Genomic DNA, 26,852 nt, shown 5'->3' on the forward strand with positions numbered 1-26,852 from the left:
CCAAATACCGAACTTATAATTCCAGTTATTTCAATCTTTAAAGACAAACATTAAAACAAATTATGTCATGAACTCAAATCCGAATGTACAATATGTTGGCCCACAAAATCAAGCCCAACACCCGAATTAAATTACTAAACCTAGTTAATCACTATTTAAACCCCCTCATAAATCCCCCTCCCCCACAGCCGACACACTCTCTCATAACAAAACAAAACAAAAAAAAATATAAAATATACAAACTAGAGCACCCACTCCCGTCGGCCCCAAGGTAACCCTTTAACTCAAACCAATTTAATTATGGTTCTTAACTTAATAATCCATATGTCAAATAAACCAGTAAGGTCACGGCTGTTCCTATTGATAAGTATATTAATTTTGGTTGTTTTATTTCTTTCTTTTACTTTCTTGAAAATCCAAGGCATAAACGATGTATGACATCCAATGTTCTAAATAGCGTTTATCGCGTCATAGCGGGAAGCCGAAAAAAAAAGCTATAGCGAATAGCGTCGCTATAGCGAAAGCTATGCCACATAGCGTAAGCTATGCCACATAGCGTAAGCTATGCCACATAGCGTTTTTTTATTTTTATAAAAATTATATCATATATTTGTACTAAATATCAACATTATCTAAGTCTCATAGAATAATAAATAACATCAAATTGATTAAAAAATTATAGCATTCATATTGAACCAATACAAAGTCCAAATTGCGACTCAAAATATCCATAGTATTACTAATATCATAAACTATCGATCTTTTTATATTCAAAATATATTCAGCATCATGACATAATCTATCTTTTTTCTATTTAAATTTCAAAATAACCTAGACATCATGGCATAATTAATTATCTTAATCTATTCAAAATATTCAAACTACCATATAGTAAGTATCATTTTGTTACTTCAAGAAATATCTTAATATATTTAATCTGAGCCTTTATTTAAAGCCCATATAAATTAAAAAAAGAAAAAAAAATAGGTCATGTTGCATAGCGCGCTGTAGCTTCCTTATTTGATCTCATTTAATAATTAATAATTTTTTTATCAAAATAATAATTAATAATTTAATATAAAGCTTAGTACGTCAATTATAAAAAAAGTCACGGTTAAAATCCAATCTGAGCCTTTATTTAAAGCCCATATAAATTGAAAAGAAAAAAAAAACAGCATGTTGCATAGCGGGCGCTATTTGCGCTACACGCTATGCGCTATAGCGGACCGCTATTACCGCTATAGCGTCTGTAGCTCAAATAGCGTGTTTTAATTGTATAGCTTAGCGTTTAGGGTCCAAAAACGCTATAGCGCGCTATTTAGAACACTGATGACATCTATACGGCTTGGTTTGATTCTTATTTCGTCTTTTATATTTTTATTTATTTTCTTGTCGTTTTATTTTTTTATTTCGACCTATAATCGGTGTAAAACACCTACACGGGTCATGTTACGATGACAACCCCAAAAAGGAACCACAGACGTTCTAATGGTTAAAGTAATAATAATTTTGAACCTTGTACAATGATTCTGTCAAATCTTTCTTGCATTTCATTTTTCCTTCCAATTAAAAATAATTAATTCCATGAATATATATATAAATAATATCATGAATTTCTTTTCTGGATGCATCTAGCTAACTTATTTTTACTACGAGTTATAATACTCAAGCAAAATATATGAAGTTAGAAAAATCATTATTATTATATAATTTAATGGTCATCAGAAATGGTACCCTCCTTTAATAATTAATTACTTGCAATATTTTCATCTAAATATTATAATGTTTTCCTTATCTGTTAATTTATTTTTTTATATATATATTTAATTTATATTGATAGACATATATTGCCTAGTGTTGATGATTCATTTCTAAATCTGTCACATGATTCAAAAGTCCAATATTTCCATTAATAATATCTATATATATACATGATTAATAAGATTTCAGCCGTGAATTAATCGCTCATTAAAAATATTGTGTTTTTTCCTTTACTGTCTCAACCGAACTTAATATAGGTTCATTTTTTTTCACTTAAATTAATGGAGATGGATTTTCTAGATTGAAATTTATTAAACTATTGAAATATTTACATTCATTTCTTGACTCAGCCAATTAAGTTAGTGTATTTCTTTATTCAACATCCATTAAATTTATACGATTATGTTTCTTAGATTGAATAAGCCTTCTTTTATTATTTATTGAATAATCTGTTGCCAAGATAAATCAGTTAGATAATTAGTGATTAATTCCTTTGTTTAATGCTTTGATTTACTGTTCTCGGAATTTTAATGACCTCTTTTATTGTGCTTCTATTCTCCGTTGGAAGTTTTCATGAATATTTTTCCTTCGGATATAATATCTATTCACCTTTTAAACTTTAATGATTCCTTATCTTCTCTTAAATGATTTAATCAAGTAACCCAGATTATAGGAATTATAATTAATCTAGTCAGTAACTAAAGAACTCTAGAATATTTAATATGAAGTATTAACTTAGGGCTAATGTGTGTGTGTATATATATTGACTAGGTTCGAACTCTGGAAATTTAGGAGATCTCGGGACGTATAATGACTTCTCTATGACAACAGGTGCGGGTTTCCTAGACTTTATAAAACTATTTTACTTTCCCATTGTTCATTCAACTGTTTATTTTTATTGCATTAGTTGGATTTATGCATGTTGTTTTCTAACCATTCAACTTGAGTAGACATAAATAAATTGCATGAAATGATAGGATTCATATATTGACCAATGGACTTGCATGAATAGGATGTGTTGAGCATGGCATGAACTGCGTGATTGAATAAATGTGTTCTGAAAACAAACAAATATGGTAATTGAACAGGGGCCAATATGCTTGCATATTGGGATGTATACATTGGGTCTAGTTTCGACTGGGCCCCTCGTTAACGTGACTGTAGGCGAAAGCGGTCCTGTCACGGATGTGATTGTAGGCTGACGCGGTCCCTTCACGGACGTGTTCGTAGGCGCAAGCGGTCCTTTCACGGACGTGATTGTAGGCGGAAGCGGTCCTATCACGCCAAGACCTAGCGGCATATGAATTCACCGTCTAGTGAGGCAAACGGAACAAGATTAACAGATTTTTCTTTAAGTAAATAAAAGTAGTAAGTATTGATATGATATGATATGCATTGCATTATGATAAACATGTGCATTTTATTTTTCTTATCATGTTTGTGAATATAAGTAAATGTTTTATAAGCTCTGGGCTGGAACTGAATCCCGCACTGAGAGAAGGTTCGATTTCTCACCCGTTCCACTTTTATGTGGGTTCCAGGTAATGAAGAAGAAGAATTCGAGCAAGAACAATAGTAAGACTAAGCGGGGAGATATAAGAATTGATAAAGTACCACATGTTGTTTGTTTTGTTCTCATGATTCAATAGTTGATACATTGAGTCGGCATGGCAGTGTTTGTGTTATTAGCCATGTCCGCCATGATCGTTTGTGAAAACTCTTTTGCTTATGGAATAAATGTGGCTTTATTTATATTGTTATTGATAATGTATGTGATGTGCACACACCTTACCATTGGCGTAGCTAGGATTTGAGTCAGGGGTGGGCGGAAATCGAGTTCGAATATTTTTTTTAAACGGGTTCGAATTCGAATCGCCTTCATAATTCTCTTTCCGCCTTCGTCCGTCTACCAAATTACATTCTGCCTATCGAATCGATTGTAAAATTACATGTGCATTGCCGAATTGAACAAAGATGTAAAAATACATTTCTTTCCTAATTAGATTAAACGACTCACAAACCATCTTTGAAATCTGAATTGACAATCGATACTCCGAATTGAATCCAGAGGTAGGCAAAATCAAATTCAGGGATAGGCAAGACCTATTGAAGAACCTAGTCAAAAGATGAAGAAAAATTTCCAGGGGTAGGCAGCTGCCTACCCCTGTGCCACTGTGGCTCCGCCACTGCGCCTTACGTATTAATACGTGGCGGGTTGTCTCGGGGTGTGACAATGGTCTTGTCTAGACCAGGCTCACGGTGGTACACCTTTTTCTTCGGGCGGCGTCCTGTGGACCGCGAGTACATCGACATGGCCATAGATTGGATCACTGAGAAACGGAGGAAGGGTCTTTTTGAGACGCTCATTTCTACGATTCTGATGGGAAAAAAAGAGAGGAGGGATTCAGTTTTCCTGTCTTCAGACTTCATACTTGAGAAGTGAGGAGGAGAAATAAAAGAGGGCCGTTCTTTAGCCCCGTTTTGAGTATACAAACATTCAGATTTAGGCCTTTCCATTAGAAAAAAAGAGTTAATATTCTGTAGGGTTGGGGTTGGGGTCGGGGCAGAATCATTTAAGGCTTGGTCTCATCAAAGATCAAATTCAGAAGATTATTATTACGGAAGGATTGTATAGGCCCACGGCCACGGGCCGTAAAATCACTAAAAAGAAAGAAAAGTAACCTAAATTCATATGAAATTCATGTTAGTGTTATTGCCAAACAAGTTCGGAATCATTTTTTGCTTCAGTATACTAGCAGGTCTAATAAATTAATAAGGAAATGAAAAGAAGACTGGTGGTTTACAGCAAGCAGAGATAATTTGTTATGGGATCAATTAATAATTACAGTAACTCTACAATAGGACCATAAAATAAAATAATAATGATGAAAATTGAAAAACATTGTTAAAAAGGTATATAAATAAGCACCTAACAGTTAGGCATTTTACTCTGTTGGATAAAAACCGAAAAATTTACAAATAAATAGGGGCAAATGTTTATAGAGTAAGACATTGTGTTCCGTGAAGTAAGAATCATGTTTACTTTATGTCAATATCTTTCATTTAAGTTCAACTGATCTAAACCGTTTAACATGATATTCATACTAATAAAATGGGTTTGAAAATCAAAATTTATATATTTTAATAATATTTTTTACTATTTTATAGGCAAGTAGAAAATCACTATTTTTTATAGTTCAAAATCTTTGAATCAATGGATATTCTCTATAAAAAAAATAGTATTTTAAAAAATATATATAATAATATTGTAATAAATAGTAAATATATTTTAAATATCATTTTTTTAAGAAAAATAAGAATCAAAGATCTTATTTGCTCTCATTTGCTTCATTAACATATAAAACAGTTCACGTTTTACAGAGAAAACATGCTGTACAGAAATGCTTAAAAAAAAGCTCAAAAGTGCAGAGCCAGTAGAAAACGAATTCGCATCCTATATTCCTATGAGATATCTCAAACTTTGAGTTTTTTTTTTTTTCTGGAAAATCTCAACTGTTCAAATACGTTCTGTACTAATCTCAAAGCACAAATAATACCGGACCCTGCGCTATCCCCCGAATAAGCACCGTACACGTCGATCGGTCACACAGAAGTTGAGGAATTCGCATCCTCTGAGATATCTGAGAGGTTCCGCGCTCCTCCTGCCAGAACAAAACAAAAGAAATTAAAAAAGAGAAGGGTTTTAGTCTTAGACACTGCCTGCCGAATTCACATCCTGTACATGTATGCATCTAGCGAAATGGAGCGAACTTAATTCGGATGTTCCTCTAAAACCTCTACCAAATTCGGATGTCCCTCAGGCGGCTTGACTCCTTCCGATCCCTCACCAGAAAACCCCTCCACATCTACCTCCCGCCCCAACCCCGCAATCCTCCTCCCCCATCACCACCTGAAGAGCCCTCTGATCCACACATCTCCTCTATCCTGCACCTCCTCCGCACCGTACCCCCATCCCACCTCCCCTCCTCTCTCTCCGATTCTCATATCCTTCCCACCCCTTCTCTCGTCTCCTCCCTCCTTCCCTCACTCTCCTCTCTCCCTCCCCCCTCCATCCTCTCCTTCTCCCTTTGGGTCCGTCCCTCTCTTTCCCCTCCCCTGCTCACCTCCTTAGTCGACCTCCTCTCCCAGCGTCGCTCCTTCCACTCCGCCTGGACTCTACTCCTCTCTTCCCCCTCTCCTCTCTCTTCTTTCGCACCTCTCTTTCGCCGGTACTCTCGTGCTGGTCTCCCCTCCTCTGCTGTTCGCACTCTTCATTTCATCCTTCGCCACCCTGAATCCATCTCCTCTCCTCCTGCCCCGACTGAGCTGCTCGAGCTAGACCCGATTCATCTCCTTGTGGATGCCTTGTGCAAAGAAGGTCATGCAAGGCATGCAGCTGAGTTCGTCGCGCAAAAACAAAAAACTGATGGGTGGGTCCCATCTGTTCAGATATATAACATCCTCCTTCATGGCTGGTTCCGCTTGCGGCAACTCAAAAAGGCTGAAAAGCTCTGGGATCAGATGCATCAGAGTGGTGTGGAGCCCACTGTAGTGACATATGGCACACTGATAGATGGTCTTTGCCGGATGCGCCGGCCTGAGCTAGCATTGACATTTCTGGAAGAGATGAGTTCGTCTGGATTTGAGCCGAACCATTACACATGCAATCCTATTGTGGATTCACTAGCCGAGGGTGGCCAATTTAAGGATGCACTTGCCATGCTCGAGAAAATGCCAATGTATGGTGTTTCGCCGAACATATCCACTTTCAACTCCTTGGTCAAGGGCTTCTGTAAAAACCGCAACTTGGATGGCGCCAGTGACATCCTAAAGCAGATGATCAGGAGAGAGATCCTTCCAACTGCCACAACTTACAATTATTTCTTTTTATTCTTTACAAGGTATGGCAAGGTCGAAGAAGGCATGAATCTTTATGCCAAGATGGTGGATTCAGGGTACCAACCAGACCGGTTAACGTACCACCTACTGATCAAGATGCTTTGTGAGAATGACAAGGTGCAATTGGCTACAGAAATGATAAAAGAAATGAACAATAATGGATTTGAATCTGACCTTGCAACTAGCACCATGCATGTGCACTTGCTGTGCCGAAGACGAAGATTCGAAGAAGCATGTAAAGTGTTTGAAGAAATGTTTCAGAAAGGTATTGTACCTCAGTATGTTACATACAGGATGCTAATCAAGGAACTAAGACGATTAGGTCTAAAGGAGTTGAAGGAAAAATTGACCTGTTTCATGGACTCGGTACCACATTCGACCAAATTACCAGACAGTTATGGGGATGATACAGAAGGAGATTGCGATAAAGCGGGGAAAAGATCAATCATTCAAAAGGCACGAATTATGTCAGATGTGTTAAAAGAATCGAGTATCATTCAAAAGGCACGAATTATGTCAGATGTGTTAAAAGAATCGAGTATGTCGGGTGTGACTAAGAGCACAATGGCCACTGATTTGGAGAGAGCTAATCGATTGCTAGCTAAGGTCAATACAAGTATGATGCAAATACATAGTGAAAAATCAAAGTAGGAAGAATTTAAAGACTATTAGCATATGTGTGATTTTTTCCATTACCAGAATAAAACACCTGGATGTGGATGCTAAAAAGAAATGTCTAAAGATCTTCATTGAAGGATTATGTACTATTTTTACTGTATGTGCTTAGCAGTTCTGTATTTATATTCTAACTTATTACCTCTTTAGTTATGGCATTTGATTATGAGAAAAGGTTTCTTTACCCAAACCTTTTTACCTGGTTTTTTTACCCAAACCTTTTTACCTGGTTTTTACCCAGAATGGTCCACCGTCTAACTACTCACTTCTAACTACTCACCGTCTAACTACTCACTTCTTAACAACTCTAACCGTACCCGACTTTCATTCCCACTCTCTCTCTCTCTTTTAATTCTTGATCTCACCTCCCTTCACCGAAACCCAAAGCTCTCTCTTGCGGCTGCCCAATTGTCTTCCCCCTCTTCGCCAGAGGCCTTGCTGTTGGAAGAGGCGAGCACCTCCCGCCTCCTGCTTCGCTCCTGGATTTCATGGAGGTGGAAGAGTTTAGCACTTCCGCTCCTGGAGGTAGATCTCGACCGCGTCTTCTCTCCAATGTGCTCAGGAGTAGATCTCGTGCAAAAATTGAATTGAATTGATATCAGATACGTTTAAGAGAGTAGTATTTTGACGCAAATTGGGTCAGTTTGGAGAGGCACCTTGTTTACCTAAATTTGAGTACCGTTATAGTCTGGTAAGAATCCGAGTATTTTGTAACTTGGCTCATTGGGTGCTGATTGCACAAATTGAGGATCAATAAAGGAAACTTTCACATTTTATATGTTTTGCACATGAAGCTCAAGTAATTGACTATTTTTTCAGTGCTGGTAAAACGAGAATAGACAAATATAACACAATCTTTCAATCTTCTGGGCAGATTTTTTGTTTGTCCACTAATTGCCACCGACTGGAAGAACTTTCAAGCTTTCTTGGTTATACTGTTTGACTTAAGATTTAGATCTCAGGTTGACACTATACTACTTCAGTTTATCTATTTTTTATGGATACGTTTCCAATAGCTTGTCCTCCTCTGCACCTATGCATAATCTTAAGATGATCTAATTATTTTGTTATTCCCTGTACTACCTGATAATGAATAACTTTTTGGGTGATTCTTGTGTATATCTAACTTACCAGTATGTCCTACCTTGGTGTGCATCCAGTGGTTATTCTGGACTCGGGTAATTAATATAACAATTTTTCATTTTTATCGAAAATGTATTTTCACTAAATGCATAGGTCTGGTGATTAGAAAGATATCTAATTATAAAAGATACTCAATTTTATAATATTATTGAAAATGACTTTTCTGCCCTTTGAAATCAATGGCAATTATTCAGGATGGGCGACAAGGTTCAAAGTACTTTAAAACTGGGACTATAGAATTACTCGAATATATTTATCCTGCTCAAATAAATTTCTTAATGATAGTTAACAATAGATAACGAGTTGTATCCTGTGATCATATTTCAGTTCTGAACATTATTTTGCTTTTATGACCTTGACAAAGAATTTAATTTGTTAATGCTAGGTGATGTGATAAAGACATTAATTAGGGCTTGTTCGGATGTCACGGAATTACACGGGATAGGATTTGATGGGAATGAGAACTCACTTTTGAAAAAATGGGAACCCACGGATACAAGTACGCATGGGATTAATCATGAGAATGTGTTAAATTGAGTGTTCAGTTGTACCGTGGGATGAGTTATGAGAAACTCTATTTTTCATTCTAAAAGATTTAATGTTATACAATTTTCTTTATTAATATATTATCAATAATGCAATTAAATAAATAAATAAAATAATAATATAATATTACTTCTTAATTATTATTTTATAAAATATAAAGATTTTTTATAGTTAAATAAGAAGTATTTAAATTAGCATGTTTATTGCAGAATATTTTATATATTTATTATTATTTGATATGTTTTCAATGTATTTTCTGTTTGTGTATGTTTTATTGAACCAATATCTATAGTTTTTTTAAGAAAGGTCTTTAGACATGATATATATACATATATAGAAAGAGATATATAAGACTAAAATTTATAACAGTTTTTCTTAAGAAACTTGGTTCAATCGCAACAGTCAACAAAAGTCTCAATTTACGTTGGGAAAATGAAAATGAAAATCTAGTCGGACTGAATTTTCGATTTCCCATCAATTTACGTTTTCTCGGGAGGAATATGGGAAGAAAGGAAGGAACTTGCTGGGAAAAAACTGAGCATCCGAACGGGTATAGGATTTAGAAATCAAATTACCATCAAACCCATCGGTTCCCATTTTGAGCTCAAACATCCGAACAAGTCTTAAAGGAGAACAACAATGTGTACACATGGGACAATCTGACAGTAAAGCTGGCAGAGGCCGGAAAGTAGTTTCATGAAGAAAGGCTCTGGATCACTAATGAGATGATCCACAACTCAACTGTGAACAAGGTTAAATGGCTAATTTATTTCTAAAAAACACTTTGTTCATGAAAATACATAGCCAGAAAAAATAAAGGCGTCGAATCTGATTGAAAGAGCCAAGGAAGAGGTTGAGGCTCTTGTAGGGGTCATCCATCATCCTTAGAAGCATCATCCTCATCCTGAGATGGAATCACGTCTCATATTATTCGTTTCTGAGGCTATAGACACGACAGAGAGTCTTTTATGCAAAGAAATATCTTGAAATTCATGAGATAAAGTAGTAGCTTGTATGTCCAGTGACAGTACAACATTTTTGAACTGCTCATCTTCCTTTCTTTATTCTTTTGCAAGACCCCATAGAAGCATAATATGAGACATGATTCCATCATCGGACAGTAGCATGTCACGGCAAGGTTGATAACACTATAACATAATGTAAATCAGCCGCAATGAGTCAATAAGTATCCAGTTAAACCAGTTCATTTAGCACAAGAAAATCATACATGTTCCAGTTAAAGGGTTCTGCATTACATCTATTCTAGATCAACTACCTACTAGTGCATCACATACCAGCATCAATTTTACTAAGCTATCTTCTACAACAACAAGTACTTCCCCCGATCTTACACAAAAAAACCTATACAAAATACATCTAACTCTCAAATAATTTGCCTTTAATCCCAGAAAGCAACCAAAAGAATGATCAAGGGGAATCTACAGGTTCTATAGTTCTACGATACTCTACCCTTCCAGCTATGGCTCCAGCAGACCCTTGTCCAAAATGAAATTTACAATTAGTGTCACAATAACTCTTAAGAAACTTAGACATTGGCCCTTAAAATGCACATAATTATGCTGCCCCATAATAAACCAGTATCTCATTAGCTAACCAATCTCAACTCAGCTTCATTGACCAACTTTATCTGTTTAAAGGAAATAAATTTAGCTTTCTTCTTATTGCTCTGTAGTCTATATCATATACAACAAGACAGGTTTGGTTCTTGCCTTTAACTATTTCTTTCAATATGAATTTAGTACCAGTTCAATCAATTAAGTCGGAGTATACCTAATTGTCTAATTGATCATAATCCAAGGGCACAACAGGGAACACATATCAATTAAACATCCTGAACGGATCTTTTTTATTATTTTTAAATCATCTCAGATTCTCATAAAAATCAACCGAATAAATTCCAGATATAATAATTAAAGTCTGAACAACAAAATATCTTTACAAAATGAATCAATATGGTAGACTGGTATTCCAATCCCAACAGTTCAAATTTTTCTATGAGCAAATCTCAATGAAAATCAATGGTTGGAATCAGAATAACAGGAACTTATTAACAACATATTTATTTCCGGTGCTATTTGCAATTCATGGGTGTTATTTCCCCATGAATGTCATATTCTGTATCATTAAATTCTCAAATTTAGTATGTTGTCCCTGTTCCTCCTATTCTTCCTCCTATTTGTGTGAAAGAAAGATAATTTCCAAGAATTGCCTCCTTGTACTTGTCCATATGAAAAGAACAAATATCAAATTTGAAGTTATAAGATTTTGAATTACCCAATCAGAGAGAATCAGGGAAACCTTCGTCAGAGGAAGAGGTAGAGATTCGTTCTTGCGCGGATCTCAACAAAAACAAACGGTCTGCAAAAATATTCTTTTTTTTTTTCATCTTTCTGTAGTGTGAGGCACTTCGTAGTTCGTACTGAACACCCATTGTAGTATTGTACTTTGTTTCATATATAGTTTCAGAGAACGTATTCTGCGAAGAATCTCTCGGCCCAATTTAGCAATAGGTCTCTTCATGGCCCAAATTAAGAAATTGATTTAATTAGAGCTAGTAATTGGATGCATCGGACCATTATTTAATGATTGATCATCTGGCTGCACATGAGGGGCTTCCTTAAGGCCTCAACCGTCTCTTTTTCAAGATATGGCCCTGAATAGTAATCAGCAATGGTAAAAACTAAAAAATCAATTTGCATAGTGCATTCATAATGGTAGTACACGTCACAACATTCATAATGGTAGTAAAAAATCAATTCCACTGCTTTGCCCAATAGTCCTTTCTTGCACAACATTAGGCTGAAGTAGTCCTCGAGAAACCAAGTAGGACAACAGTTCCTCTTCCTTCTCAAAGTTCAAATTTGGGCAAATTGATTTTTAGATCTTAATTAAATATCTCTACTATTTTCTATTTTTATTAGTTGGGTTTTATTGTATATTATGATATTACTTTAGGAAATGGGTCAATTTTTGTGGAAAAAGTTGGTTTTCCGTCACTCATGATATTACTTTAGGAACTCATATTTTATTATTATTTGCATTGATTGTAAAGCTTTTTATAAACAATTTTATAGGCTATAAGATGAGGTGACAATTATGATATAATCGGTTTAAAGGCTTTTTAAACGTCATTTAATTAACAACAATATGTTTAAAAAATAATAATTCTGTGTACTCCAAAAAAAATAAAAAAAATAATAAGTTTAATTTTATTTTCTAAAAGTTTAATTGATATAACCATCTTTTTGTCAAATCAGAATAAACGGCCCATTGTACGCTGCACAATTTCTTTGACCATTGTACACGCAATTTCCATCTGAGTTTCAAAATATAAAAATAGTTTTGAAGCAAGAAAAGTTAGAAAACTGATACCGCTTGAATTTCCATCTGACATTAATTAAGAAATATAAAAATTGTTTGACTGGTCAGCCAGAAAATCTAATTCTGCCGATTTTTTTTATTAATAGAAAAAAAATCAACAATAGTGAAATATAAGAAAACATTAATTGTTTATAACGTCTGGCGAAACGTTATAAATTATAACGTTAAAATTAGCAGACTCAATTAAATTCCTAATTATAAAAACAACAACAACAACAACAAAAATCAAGACGTTAACATCCTCACAATTGCCCTTGCAAAAAGTTCTAAGTTCTCAAGTTTGATATTTTCTTGTAAGTCCAGACATTATAGACAGTAACATCTTCTTCTCTTTCTTTCTTTTTTTCTTTTCTTTTTTTTACTGTTTTGTTAATTAATGATTTAATTGATTTTGTTAATCTGGACGTGATGGTATAAATCATAATGGATTTCTTATATTCGAAATATGTCAAATTCATTAACTATTATCAATCATTTTTTTTTCTATTAATACAAAAATCGGTCTAATTCTGACCTTCGTTATTTAATATAAAAAATATATATTCTAAGCGGAATCTCATCTATGTCCGATTTTTTTTATTAATAGAAAAACAAATAACAACAAAAGAGGACAAATTCGCAAAATCTTAAAAATATAAGAAAACAATTATAGTTCATAATGTCCAGATAATTAAAAAACAACCCAATCTACTAATAATTAACTTAAAATTCAGACCGCTATGAAGCATAACTTCCAGAGCACGCGAAATCCATACGATTTCAGTAATTCAGTCTCAGTTGCGAAAGGATTGTTGTTTATTTTAACCTTAAGTTCATTTTTAAGTTCAAGCGCAAGAAAAAAAAAATCTAAAAAATTGAAGACCAAAAATATTAACACATACATGTGCTTTCCAACATTGGAAACCTCGTAGATTAAAACCGAGAAGATCGTAACTTATCGTTCGTCCATTTGGTTGACTCAGAAGCGCCGATCATGCATCGATCTCCATGGTTTTTATTTTAAAAAAAAATCAATAGAAAAATGATTAAAACAAAGGAATCTGATATGAGTACTCGCGCTACAGTATCCGCACAGTACCGCACCTAAACTGCCATAACTGTTTGTGAGGACCAAACTATCATAACTGCACTTCAGATCTGTAACTTTTTTTTAATATTAACAGTCAAATTTTGAAGTATGTAGTTCAAAGAACACAAGTATTTATATCTATATAGTAAACAATGTAAATGATAAATTAATTATTTTTAAATAATCGTACCCGCACTTTTTTTTAAAAATTTATGATGTCGTACCCGCACCTAAACTGTCATAATTACTTGTGGGGTCCGCAACTGTTCCAGATCTGTAACTTTATTTTAAAATATTAATAGTCAAATCTTGAAGTATATAGTTCAAAGAACACAAGTATTTATATCTATATAGTAAACAATGTAAATGATAAATTAATTATTTTTAAATAATCGTACCTGCACCTTTTTTTGAAATTTCTGACGTCGTACCTGCACCTAAACTGCCATAATTGTTTGTGGGGACCGCAATCGTTCCAAATCTATAAATTTTTTTTAATATTAATAGTCAAATCTTGAAATATATAGTTCAAAGAACACAAATATTTATATCTATATAGTAAACAATGTTGTAATTTTTACATAATTGCTTGTGGGGACCTAAACTGTCATAATGTTGTAATTAGATCCCTCCTCTTTTTACATATGACACTGAAAGTATTAATATCTAAGTATTGAAAGTATTTATATCTATGCACTGAAGTATTTATTTTTATGAGGTCAACTATTTTTGTTAGAGAAATATTGATGCGGAATTAGTGCCGAGGCTTTGAAAGGATGCTGCTGGAATTTTAGAATAATAATTAGTTGAGACTATATAATATCTTTTAAGAATAATAATTAGTGGGGATCATAATACATTATTCCTCTAAATGCGGGTACTGTAGCGCGGATACAGAAATAATTATTCTAAAACAAAATGTGCCTTTTATGTAATAAGGCATGGGGCTTCCTCTGCTTAGTAGGATCATTTACCAATCCTTAATTATATTTTATGTCATTAATTGGGCAGTGAGCTTCGGCTGGTATCTAAATGAACTTCTTAAATGTAATTTCATGACAGATATTAGAAACCAGGTGTTTATAAGTTTGCTTTACTGTATCTATTGAAATAAATAATGATAATATTTCAGAACGGGGAATTGTATAAAATGCTCTCCTTTCAAAAGTTATCAAACAAACTACCATCCTTCTAAATTTTTTGTCAAAATGTCTTTGTGGACTCTAATTTTATCTCCCTCTCCCCTCCCCCCTCCCCCCGTCTTCCCTTTCAATGATTTTATTTCCTTTTTTCTCATCTCTCCTCCGTGACTCTGCCAGATAAAATTGGTGAACAAACAAAAGTTTTTTTTTTCTACACAAATGCTGATATTCTTTGAATAACTGCTTGTCTCATTTGATGAATAACTTAATATTTAGCATAATTTGAAAGAAAAATTGAAAATATTAAATCCCATTTTCAACATTTCTCCTTTATGAAAGGGCAAATCGAGATGAAATTGAGCTGAAAATAGTGTAGTATGATTTATTTTCGAGCCTAATTTAATTTGTTGATATGATTCTCCTCGAAAAAAGAAATGAGAGTTTAACTTCTCTAAGTTGGTAATATATACTTACTGAACCATAATAAAGATTAGAAATAGCCCTTGGCGAAAGCCAAAATCAAGTTTCCATCGCCACATAAATCTAGTTCAGTTGAGGGAGATGCAAAATCTACTGGGATTCAAAATATTGAAATTTATGTGTATAATTAGTTTAAGATCAAAATTTATAGCCCTGGAATCGAGAGAGGAACATTGGAAAAAGGCGTGTTCAACAAGCACATGCACCGTGCTTTACAGTGACACCATACCGTGCTTATAACTCCTAAACCCCTGGGTGAGTTGTTCTCCTCTTCACTTCACTCATAAGAATGTCATTCTATGCGTTCTGGTCCGTATATTCTAGATCGAACGGTTTAGGTCGTGTGTCAATTCACCGAGATCTTCTATTGATAAATCAATTTAGTGCAAACATTTCATGTCATAAAATACCATAACACAGAGATATTCTCCAAGCATAACACAGAATCAGAGATATTCTACCTTTAACAAGCGGCAGAATAATTATATTAATACTGCTAATTCTAGATAAGAACTTTGCTCTATTTTCAATTTGGCAGAATTTGGCTTGCTTAGGTGTATTCTGGGTTTCTGTGCCCTTCCTCTCATGAGAGAGAAATTACACATGTTTTTTTTAATCACTTTATTCATCTTTTCTTGGTGACTTTCTGTTTAAGTTTTTATTTTATTATAGTGACCGATGAGGGAAGAGAGAACACATCTAGAAAGGATCACACGTACGGTCTCTTTAATTCCATTGGCCAACTCAACAAAACAATTAAACTTCACACGCATCTGAAAACACCATGAAAATAATTTGAACCCTACCAAAAAAAATAAAATGTAGCTAATTTAGCTAAATATTAGAAAGCGTTGTACATACTTAATTTTCTTTCTCTATTAATACAATTGTCAGCAGGCGTCTAACCTTCTGACTTTCAATAAACACCATACACTTGAAATGTTTTAATTTTTTCCAGACCATTGGTCCATTGCCAAAAATACCAGTACATGACAAGAAGACACACCAAGAAAATAGAAAATAAGCCCCAAGTCTCAAAGTCCTCCAAAAACTTTGATCTCCAAATTACCTCCTGTATCATATACCCTCCTTGTGACTTGGTCAATACAAATGTTGTGCCTTCTCGCATTGCTACTGCAACTACTGTCTTTCCATGTCCCACCTTAATTTTGTCTATAACATCTGCTTGTTCCCAGGGACTATCTTTTTTTTCGAAAATTCTCGAGCTACTCTTAGCACTCTTTACTAAGAGAATTGTACGGCTGGTAGCAATGGCTATGGATAAGTTGGTTCGAAGTACAATGGCTGGGCCTGCTTGTGCCAACAGATTTGCACCATTTACAGACAAAACCTCCTCAACCGTCCTCTTTACATAATCCACTTTGAAGACTTTTTTTGTAGTTGGCTGTAAAGGGAAAAAAAAAATTATGCTTTTAAAAAAATTGTTATCAAAGACAAAAATCAAGTTCTTAATAATTTTGTACGTTTTGAGTGTCGTTGGAAAAATTGCATCAAATATAATAATAATTCATATGAAATTAAAATCCTAGATTTTACCTGAACAGTAATGATGTATCCATTACTGGTATGCACAAGCCCACCGAGCCCCTGATTCCCTTGAATTTTAAATTCTGAAATTACTTTCCATCTATCTCCTTCGGGTCCGACTTGCAACACAATCCCTCTTCGAGCACTGGTAACAAAGACCTCTCCGCTCTCCAAATCCACAGCAATGCCACCAGGGCCACCATTCAACTCCGGTAAAGGTACTGCAAAAATTCTCCCGTATGATTTCAAATCATAAGCAGCAACGGATGAATGATTTGAGAAGGCAACAATCAGCCTCTGACGTACGTGATCAACAGCTACAGCGGTCGTCGAGATGCCAGTAATACTGTTATTAGAAGAATGTTTAGAGATGACGCACTTGACGGTGCCTGTTTCGAGGATGGCATAGACAGCAGAGTCCAAGTTGGATCCGGCAACAAAGTGCTGTGCAATTGGGTCCCATGCTAGACTGGAGAACTGAAGCAATGTGGAGGAATTGATGTTAATGTTGATGCTTCGGCCTGCGGAGTATGGAGTAGAGCTCAGAAGGAAGACAAGAAAAATAAAGAACAAAGGAGCCATTGAACCAGGAGACTTTGAACAATCTCTAGGTCTATATATTTATACGATTTTAGTTGCACTTAATTTGGAACCTCGGTACACAGAATTAAATTAATGCTCATTTTAAGTTGGTTATAATTAGATTTCCTTTACTTCATTGGGATAATTTAATATTAAACGAAACCTGAATATATATGTTATCTTTTTTTAGAAGCACTTCAAATTGAATTTATATTTTTAGTTGATTTAAAGGATAAAATGAAAAATACTAAAGATGGATTGCTATAATAATTAGATTCCAAATAAAAGATTTGGAATTTTTTACGTTAAATTTGGAATTTTTTTGGTTAATAATAAAAATTTCAGAGAAAAAGAAGTGGGTGGTATACATTTTGAAGGCATGGAAATTTGATATCTAGACAGACTAAAATTTCTTGACACTTGTTTTTTGTTATTTTTATCATCTGTTTGTGTTAGAGAAAATGAAATGAAACAGAGAATAACGTCCTTTTTTAAGATTTAATCTTGCTTTTTTTTTTAAAAAAATTTACTCTTTAAAAAGAATTCCGGATGAATTACTATTTTTTTCTCAGTAATTAATTAAGCAATCTTTATTTTATGCCACTCGTAAATAAGGACCAGTTTAACTAAAATTTTAGGAAGTGTCTAATTGTCCACAAACATTTCTCCACAGAAAAACGGCCATTTGACCTGCGCTAATTCTGTAAATTTAATAATTCAATGCTGTAACTTGTAAAAGCAATCTTATAAAAAACGTAATAAAAAATTTCAAACATCCAGAAACTTTCATTAACAGTTTGCAGCTCGGCCAACTTGGCAAACTAACTGTATTTCGTGCGGAATTACTTGGCAACCAACTGTACTTTTCTTACTAACGGTTAATGACAGTTATTTGCGGTTAATGACAGTTATTTACAGTTAATGACAATTTTACAAAAACTTCTAAAACATTCTAAACCTGGAAAACATCTACAACTGGCATTTTTTTTTTCAAAATAAACCTCGAAAATATTTTTTTCCTCAAAATTATAAATTTTTAATTTTTTTTTAATTTCATAATTTTTTCCTTCAGGCTCTCATTGTAAATTTTAATACTGCAAAATCAATGCTGTAAAATTAACTTGCGCCAATCATGTAAAATTGCTAAATCAATGTTGTAACTTATGTAACAAATATTATAAAAACGTAATTATCATTTTCAACCATCCAGGAACACTGTCATTAGACTTGTGTCAATCCTGTAAAATTGCTAACTCCATGATGTAACTTATGTAACAAATAATATAAAAATGTAATTATCATTTTCAAACACCCAGGAAAACTTTCATTTGACTTGCGTCAATTCTGTAAAATTACTAACTCAATGCTGTAACTTATATAACACATCTTACAAAAAATGTAATTAAAATTTTCAAACATCCAGAAACTTTGAAACTACCAGTACAAATTTAATGTGCCATATACTGTAAAATATTACATATATCTTGTAATTCAGATATATATGTACTGTAAAAAACAGTGAATACACAATAACACGAAATAACAACATACGAATAATATTCAGATAAAATCTCTGTTAAAATGCTAGATCTGTTACTGCATACAATGAACTGTATTTATGTGTGTCTATAGACAAGATCAATATAGTCAAATATTCACAACCACATTGTTAAATAAAACTTTGAAACTACCAGTATCAATACTCCATATCGTCTCTCTATTATCTTTTTCCTCCAGATTTCCACAAGATGAATACTGTAAAATTAGCAAGGAAAATACTGCAAAATTAACATATCAATACTCCATATCGCCTCTCTATCATTTCTCATCCATGTCGCCTCTCTCATATCATCATCTCCTCATATCTCCTCCATCTCAAAATTCAACATAAATAAAGAAATAATTACGAGATAATGCGAGATCCGTTATTGAACAGTAAGTGATGCAATTAAAATTCAAATCAATGTTCATATAATGCATACACGCCTGAGACTACATCAATTCAAATGAAACTTTAATAGAAGCAAGGAAATCATTATTATCAATTCAAATTAATAGAAGGAACGAAACTTAAATCGATTAGTAAATAAACAAGTTGTTTTGAATACTGTAAAACCACAAGATGCATATTATAAAACTACAAAGTGAATACTGTAAAATAATCCGATTATGCTCAAGATCGCCTCGCTCTTATCTCTCTTCTCCAGATCGCCTCACTCTCATCTCTCTCCACCAGATCGCCTCTCTTAGATCGTCGTACGCTCGTACTATCGTACTCTGTCGCCTCTCTTAGAGAATAAAGCGCAGACGAGTAGTCGTATGCTTGTACTCCGTCGCTGCCGCCCGTTTGGAGTTATTGGTCGTCAGGACAGTAGTGTTCGAAGCATGGCAGAGCGCTGCGGCTAGTGATCCGCTACCTCCAGCGATGTCGAGGGCGAGGTTGATTGGAGCAGCACGGGATACTTAAGCAAGGCGGAGAAGTTGAGTAATGGAGAGAAGGTTGGGATCTTGGAATTTAGATAGAGTAGTGGGAGACAGTGAGCAAGGAGAAAAGAAAGAGAGAGAGAAATTCAAAAAACGGAATCTGATCAGAAATTTGAAAAATGAAATTCGAAAAGTTACGACATGTTTAAATAGAGCAAAGGAGACCGTTAAAAACTATTAAAAAGTGGGAATCAGATAATGAAGTGGACAGATAGTGGACAAAAGGTAATGGACAAAAATCTTTTCTCAAAATTTTAAATAAAAGTTGTTTTTTATGCATGAATCTCAAAATCAATGAAAGGTTGGATTTGAAATTGTAGACCCTATAATCCCTTAGATCTTAGCAAATTTATTTCCCACAATATGAGGCATGGTTGATGGCTGGAGACAAAATTTATGCCAAAATACATAGATGCTATCTAAGTTAGAATGGGACGACATGTCCCTCAATTGGTGGTTTTCAAACGGTTCAGTTTGTTTAGTTTAAATAGTTTTGTTTTCCGGTTTTCGGTTTTAATGTATCAATTCGGTTGAATTTTTTAAATTATTTCGGTTTAAATGAATCGGTTCGGTTTAAACTTTTTAAAACCAACTAAACTGAACTGACCGAATTATATTGGTTCAAGTATGGTTTATATTTTGTTTGATTCAATCATTGTTTTCTTTCTTTCATTTTAGTTTAAATATTTTATAAGATTTATATATTTTGTATGTAATTGAACAACTTGTGTATGAATATGTATAATTTTCGTTAATAATGAAACTAATAGATTTACTTCGGTTTGAACCGAATAAATCAAAATTTACTTTGGTTTGTTCGATTTAGTTCGTAATCGGTTTATAAGTTTAACCGGTTCAGTTCGGTTCTATTTATAAAAACCGAAAAAAGTTTAATTTTGTTATTTTAGTTCGGTTTCAACCGAACCAACTATTTGAACACCCCTACCCTCAATACCCAACCTGTCAATCAGAGAAACTTGCATTTCTGACCACCCAATACTCTGATTTTTAGGTAATTAACTATTTATCACATTATTGGTATTGCCCCTTTGAAATTCAAAGAAATAACAAAAAAATTTCTTATATTATTTACTTTTGGAAGATTTTCACACGTCACATGTATCTGCCAAAATTCAAAATTTATTTAGGGATACAATCGACGACTATTCGCTGGAGCTCAACAAAGTGACCGGTGAGCTAATAGAGGCCATGTCAAAAGGTTTTGGGATTGCATCTGATGTGCTGTTTAAACTTGTTTAAGGGGCAGCCACAAGTAATGAGGATGTACTAATAGTATTTGTGCTTATTTATGTGATTTGAAACAACAAATAAATTCAAACCGTAACTTATTTGTTTTTGTATTTTGTGGTAGGTTTGTTTGATCTTTGTATTTTGTAGAATTATGTAACTGTCTTTTTCTCTTTCAAAGTAGGTTATAATTAATCAGTTTTATTAGTGGATTTTTTAGTTGCTGATTCAAAATTTCTTTTTTTTTTTGAAAACCTGGTAGTAGCTACCAAGGTTCGTGAGGGGAAATCGAACTCTCGACCTTTGGATATAACAACTGTAGGACATTTTCCTAGCCAATTGTGCTACCTCCCCTTTTCGCTGATTCAAAATTTCAGTTTCACAATTAGTAATAATTCAAAATCGGCTATATTTAGTTGCCATATATTATTCATAAGTGGCCTAGTCTGAAAACCACCGCAGCGATTCATATAAGTGCAGCTGTCCATAAGTTGTTCAAAGCAAGGCTCAGTTGGTTGTTCACAGTTCAGCCCTGTTGGCTGGTATGTTCTGAATAGAGCTCAGCTTTGAACAAAACTGAACGGATAAGTCTTTTATTTCGGGTGATCTGAACAAAACTGAACGGATAAGTCTTTTATTTCAGGCCGATCACGAACAATGCTTTATATATTTGAATTTCGATCCGGGCTGATCATGTACAGAGCTTTCGCTCATTAGCAGGCCTACAAATACATGATCCTAATGCATCATAATTCACAGAACCTTCCGAGAATACAACCTTTTAAACACACAAACAAAATTACACCCAGTAAAGCATGCCAACCAAAATTAGATCCAAATATAATTAAAGAGAAGTTCATGCGGCATACATTCTATTCCATACAAAATTTCAATTTTCACCAGAAAATGGTTTTGTTCAAGTAAGAATTATGATTGTATTACACAGGACTAATGCACAATCAACATTCCAAAACACGAATCATTACTAAGAATATTACCAGGTCATCTGCTGCATGGTACTCAAACCTGGAGAGAGAGACAGAGGAAGGTGGTGAAATTTATTGAACAAATTAACAAAATGCAATTCATTCTATGCTTCCCTACCAAAGATTGAACCCCATAATGCGCTGGGGTATCTTTATTTTGCTGCCAAAAATATAAATATTCTTATACCAAGAAAAAAGAACTCTCAAATACAACACTGCGTTGCTCATAACAAATTACTTAAAGACCTACACAAAGTTCAAGAATAAAAAGGTTTTCAGAACTATATTCAAAATTTACTGCTTTCAATAGCATGCAACATTTTCATACTTTCACTGACTTGTGATATTACATACCAGGTATATCTGAGAAGTATTGTGATAAATTTGGTATTATCTACTTAATATTGACTAGTACAGCTGATGCTCAAATCTGATTCATTTAAGACATGGAGACTTTCACTTACAGGAGTGCACGATCCTCTTTGACATTGTTGTCAACCTCTATAATCTTGGAAGCGGCAAACAATTGCATGATAAGGCCAGATGTCACAGTAGGGATGATACCCAGCTCCACAACGGTACCATGTTTCGACACAAGGATTACCCACATCCAGTAAAACGGGTCAGCATTGGTTGTAGAGTGGATCCCATAGAAAGGGAGCTGGGAACAAACCAGGAAAATGAAAACAGAGATCACATTGTAGATTACTTTCTCTCTGAAAGGGATCTTTCGGTCAGTACTCTGCGCTTCGGGTAGAAATGTCAAAAAGGGTCTGACAAGGTGCAAAACCTGAAACCCACCAGCCATTTATTCTTTCCTCTGTAAGAAAAGTATATTAGAAACTTGAGTTAGAAACACCCCCATTAAAAGGTTTAGTAATTTAAAGGTATGGAGATTAGCTGACTTCAGAGAGTTTTGGATGAATTTGGCATTGAATTAAATTCCAAGGGGAACAGATGTGATTTATAGTATAAATATACTTCGAATGGTCAATAACCCAGAAGTTAATTTCAGTAACACACGAAAAGTAATATTTGTGGACTCAAATTGGAAACCTAACCACGAATAAAAGCAATGCTATAAAATAGTAAAATTTGTAGACTCAAATTAGAAACCCCGCAAATAAACACTAGCAAATTTCACCACATCAATTCTTACGGTTCCCAATAAAGATCAAAATACATTACTTATACGACACTTCATCATACAAATTAACATCAAGTACCTGGAAATCGTTGAAATCGAGACCGATAGCACCAGGTCGGATGAAGCCAGAGACAGTCAACACCAGCTCACACAGATCAGTGATCAAACCGAGGAGCGCCAGAAAATTGACCCACCTAAACCTGTTACAGTATTGACTGGAAATCTATTAACCTGAAGCAAGCCTAAATCAACCTGCGGCCGGCAAAGTAGATTCAAATCCAATTCATAAATTCTATTGGGCCCATTTTGAGGTCCCAGATGAAGATCCAACAGAAGAAACAGACCACTTTTTAAATTCAATCATAGATCCATAGCACAGAAGCTTCAATTAGTTTGTCAGATAAAAAGGTTTCAGCTGACATCCCTAGATACAGTGCTAATTAAGAATATTAATCACACTAGAAGAATTTTAGTCCAAAGCAATCCCAATTTCAGGATTTCAGAGAAATTCATTTCAATATAACATGCCTACCTACTCGATCCGTGCAAACAATGAAAATGTTCAAGTTTGAACAATCTCAGTTATAAACATGCAACCAAATCTCCAATTTGTCTAAAATGCTCAACAATTTAATAAAAGAAAAGTACTCAAAATAAATACATACGGGTTTCAAGGGCCAAAGCGAGAAATGAATCGAGTAGGTAGCCAAACAATGAAAATGTTCAAGTTCGAACAATCTCAGTTATAAACATGCCACCAAATCTCCAATTTGTTTAAAATGCTCAACAATTTTATAAAATAAAAAGTACTCAAAATAAATACATACGTGTTTCAAGGGCCAAAGTGAGAAATGAATTAAAAATAAGATATACTTGAGATTAAAACACTATCAATCCATGCACAAAATCTGACGTACTATATTTTTTCGGCACAAAAACACAGAATGTTCTTCAGTTCTCTGGATAACTAATTTCCTCATCCTAAGAATAACATATCATAATTAATAAAGGTGCATTATTGGCCAGTTACCAAACAGGAAGCTCCTTATGGCACTAATAAATTGAACAACACAACAAAAATGTAAATTAAGCAAAAGCTTTTACTCAAAATTTATGCAAAATTGTAGGATAGGAGCTTCATTCTTATGAATCCGATCCATCAAGTTCATACGAACAAGATGACCAAGTTCATCCTGATATCATATACTGGTAACAAAATCAGAAGTATAAGCAATTCTAAAAGTTGAACTAAATAGCACTAAAGTTACTAAAACTGCAATTTGTATAAACCACTCACAATGAACTTGGTCACCTCAAGCGTAAGTATCATTAAATGATTCCATTTCACGGTCTTATTTACAGCAAAACCTGCACAATAACACTTAATTTTATTAATGTTTCTCCAAATTAAGAGGATGCTTACTATCAGTAAGGTTATTACTTGTTGAACAAATGCTAGCCAGAATCTTTGAAGAATTTAATCAAACAGTTCACGAGCAGCAGAGACAGAGAAGTGTGGCCAGCACTTTGTCTCTCAGGGATACAATTACCTTTGAAAAACATGATCCTTGAGAGCTTGTATTTCCATCTCCTACACCTTTGACACTGCCTCTCTGAATGTAAAATCTCTTTCATGCTAAAGTTGAATGAAAAATACACAATATATTAGGGGGGAAACAAACTCACTAAAAAATACACAATCTAGGGACAATTGATGCAGAGATTGATTTTTTTTCAAAATTGGCATGCAAAGGCTCAGTAGAAATTAATTAATTTAACCCACTATACAACTCAAACTTAGTTGATTCCAAACCGATGATTAGTTGAAGCTAAATTGCAAGAGTGACCTCGAGTGCAGAGAAGGCAATTATTTAAAAATTCAATTCTATTCTATTACTTGAAATTAGTCGGGGCTAATTCAGTACTGTATCACTGGAATGAATCAATTAATCTCATTAGAGTTAAACGATTTCCACTTGTAACCAGAAGAATAAATTTCACGGACTATAACATAATTTTTCGTTGGAAAACACAAAGAATTAAGCCGAATTTTTCAAAAGTACGAGGTGAGCGCAAGGGTATAGATAATATACCTGATCCCAAACCAACCACCAAAGAGGCATAGCACCAAACCAGGAACTAATAGAGGTTATGTAGCACATTCAATGTATTAGGTACACCTTCGTAAAAAGGAACAAAAGAACGAAATCAATTGAACGGACAAAGCATAAACAACAAAAAGAGGGAATTTCATTTCGTGAATTTATTGAACACTGACCGCCTCCGTCGCCATGGCAATCTCCTTATCGCTTCCTCCGTCGCCATTGTTCTATCGGAGCATGGCGACTGATTATTGATCGATCGATGGATCGAGGCTGTGGAGAGAGACACGGACAGATCGAGAAATTTTATCGATCGAGGCTGTTGGAGTGAGGAGGTCCGGCGTAGACCAAAGATGAGGTCTGGCGCGGCCAAGAATTTTGTCGTAGGGGAGAGGTCGAGTCTGATCTCGGTACCGACTACCGAGAGATTTGGGAATAATGGCGACAAAATCGCTTTCAGAGTGATCGGGAAATTTGAGAAGAGAGATCAATTCGTATCTCTGCAGTAACGGAACGTGCGTTAATATATCTGAATTTAGGCCTGTTCAAACGGTCGGTTCGGTCGAAACCGAAGTAAAAAAATCAATCCCAAACTTTTTTCCGGTTTTTAAAAATAGAACCGAACCAAACCGATTAAGAACCGACTAATTAAACCGAAACAAATTTCGGTTTATTCGAATCAAACCGAAGTAAAGTCGTTGGTATAAAAATGTTAAAATGTAGGGTCATTCTAGCAAAATTGTTGAAACAAGAACAGATTTCAAAAGAGTTGCACAGTTGAACCCAAAACAGCAAAAAATAAAAATTTCACCGCATATTCATATTAGGGGAGGGTTCAAATGCCTTCATTTTTTGTACCTCTATTTTTAAAAACTTTAATAACTCAAAAGTTAAATCTTAAAATTCAAAATAAAACCGTTGGATATGAACTATATCATTTTATCTATGTACGTGTAAAAAATTATGGCATTTCAATGTTATTTTGGTTGTCATCTTAAGCTTGTAAAAATGTATACTAATGTGGATGATTTTTAGACGTTGATTTTTCAACTTATTGATTCATATAAAAGCAAAATCAAAATGTGATAATTTTTTATGAGCACATAGATAAAATAACATAAATCACATCTGACTAGGGCTGCAAACGAACCGAACCAAATCGAATCTGTCCTAGTTCGAATTCGAATTCGAAATAATTTCGAACCAAACCCAGTTCGAAATTGAAATAGATTTCGAACCTAGAAGGCCAGTTCGAATTTGGTTCGTTATAATTCGAACTAGTTCGATTTGATTCGAAATTAGTTCGAAATTGAGAGCAATTTAGTTTAATGAACACAGCAGTTCGAAATTTATTACACAGTTCGAAATTGAGGCAGTTCGAAATTGATTACACAGTTCGAAATTGAGGCAGTTCGAAATTGATTACACAGTTCGAAATTGAGGCAGTTCGAAATTGATTACACAGTTCGAAATTGAGGCAGTTCGAAATTGATTACACAGTTCGAAATTGAGGCAGTTCGAAATTGAGGTAGCAGTTCGAAATTGATTACACATATGCTTTCGAAACAAACAAAGTACAATCTAATTCAAAATCAAAACAATCACAATAGTTTTAGAATTATTACAAACCCAAATATT

The 26,852-nt window shown here is 34.3% G+C and overlaps 2 protein-coding genes and 2 long non-coding RNA genes across 6 annotated transcripts; 1 reads left to right on the forward strand and 3 right to left on the reverse strand.

Moving 5' to 3' along the window:
• Positions 1 to 5,500: 5,500 nt before the first annotated feature.
• Positions 5,501 to 7,444, forward strand: LOC144547029 (Pentatricopeptide repeat (PPR) superfamily protein). The gene is made up of 2 exons (XM_078295633.1): positions 5,501 to 7,116; positions 7,165 to 7,444. The coding sequence occupies exons 1-2, from the start codon at positions 5,572 to 5,574 to the stop codon at positions 7,309 to 7,311; spliced, it is 1,692 nt and encodes a 563-aa protein (XP_078151759.1). The 5' UTR covers positions 5,501 to 5,571; the 3' UTR covers positions 7,312 to 7,444.
• A 2,767-nt stretch (positions 7,445 to 10,211) lies between these two features.
• LOC144547063 (uncharacterized) lies at positions 10,212 to 11,457 on the reverse strand. Its single transcript, XR_013508983.1, has 2 exons — positions 11,320 to 11,457; positions 10,212 to 10,520 (listed from the first exon to the last, which is right to left on the reverse strand). It is a non-coding gene; the product is annotated as an uncharacterized LOC144547063 (long non-coding RNA).
• A 4,576-nt stretch (positions 11,458 to 16,033) lies between these two features.
• Positions 16,034 to 17,379, reverse strand: LOC144546578 (uncharacterized). Its single transcript, XM_078295110.1, has 2 exons — positions 16,675 to 17,379; positions 16,034 to 16,522 (listed from the first exon to the last, which is right to left on the reverse strand). The coding sequence occupies exons 1-2, from the start codon at positions 17,245 to 17,247 to the stop codon at positions 16,034 to 16,036; spliced, it is 1,062 nt and encodes a 353-aa protein (XP_078151236.1). The 5' UTR covers positions 17,248 to 17,379.
• Positions 17,380 to 21,846: 4,467 nt separating this feature from the next.
• Positions 21,847 to 25,695, reverse strand: LOC144546960 (uncharacterized). Of its 3 annotated transcripts, none has more exons than XR_013508925.1 (6): positions 25,391 to 25,695; positions 25,206 to 25,292; positions 24,663 to 24,748; positions 23,192 to 24,480; positions 22,430 to 22,785; positions 21,847 to 22,005 (listed from the first exon to the last, which is right to left on the reverse strand). It is a non-coding gene; the product is annotated as an uncharacterized LOC144546960 (long non-coding RNA). The 3 variants fall into 3 exon arrangements; XR_013508926.1 differs by lacking the exon at positions 21,847 to 22,005 and having other exon boundaries at positions 22,026 to 22,785; positions 23,192 to 23,312; positions 24,410 to 24,480; XR_013508924.1 differs by lacking the exon at positions 21,847 to 22,005 and having other exon boundaries at positions 22,018 to 22,785.
• Positions 25,696 to 26,852: the final 1,157 nt, after the last annotated feature.

This window comes from Carex rostrata, chromosome 30 (assembly GCF_964058835.1).
Source record: "Carex rostrata chromosome 30, lpCarRost1.2, whole genome shotgun sequence".
Taxonomy (NCBI): domain Eukaryota; kingdom Viridiplantae; phylum Streptophyta; class Magnoliopsida; order Poales; family Cyperaceae; genus Carex; species Carex rostrata.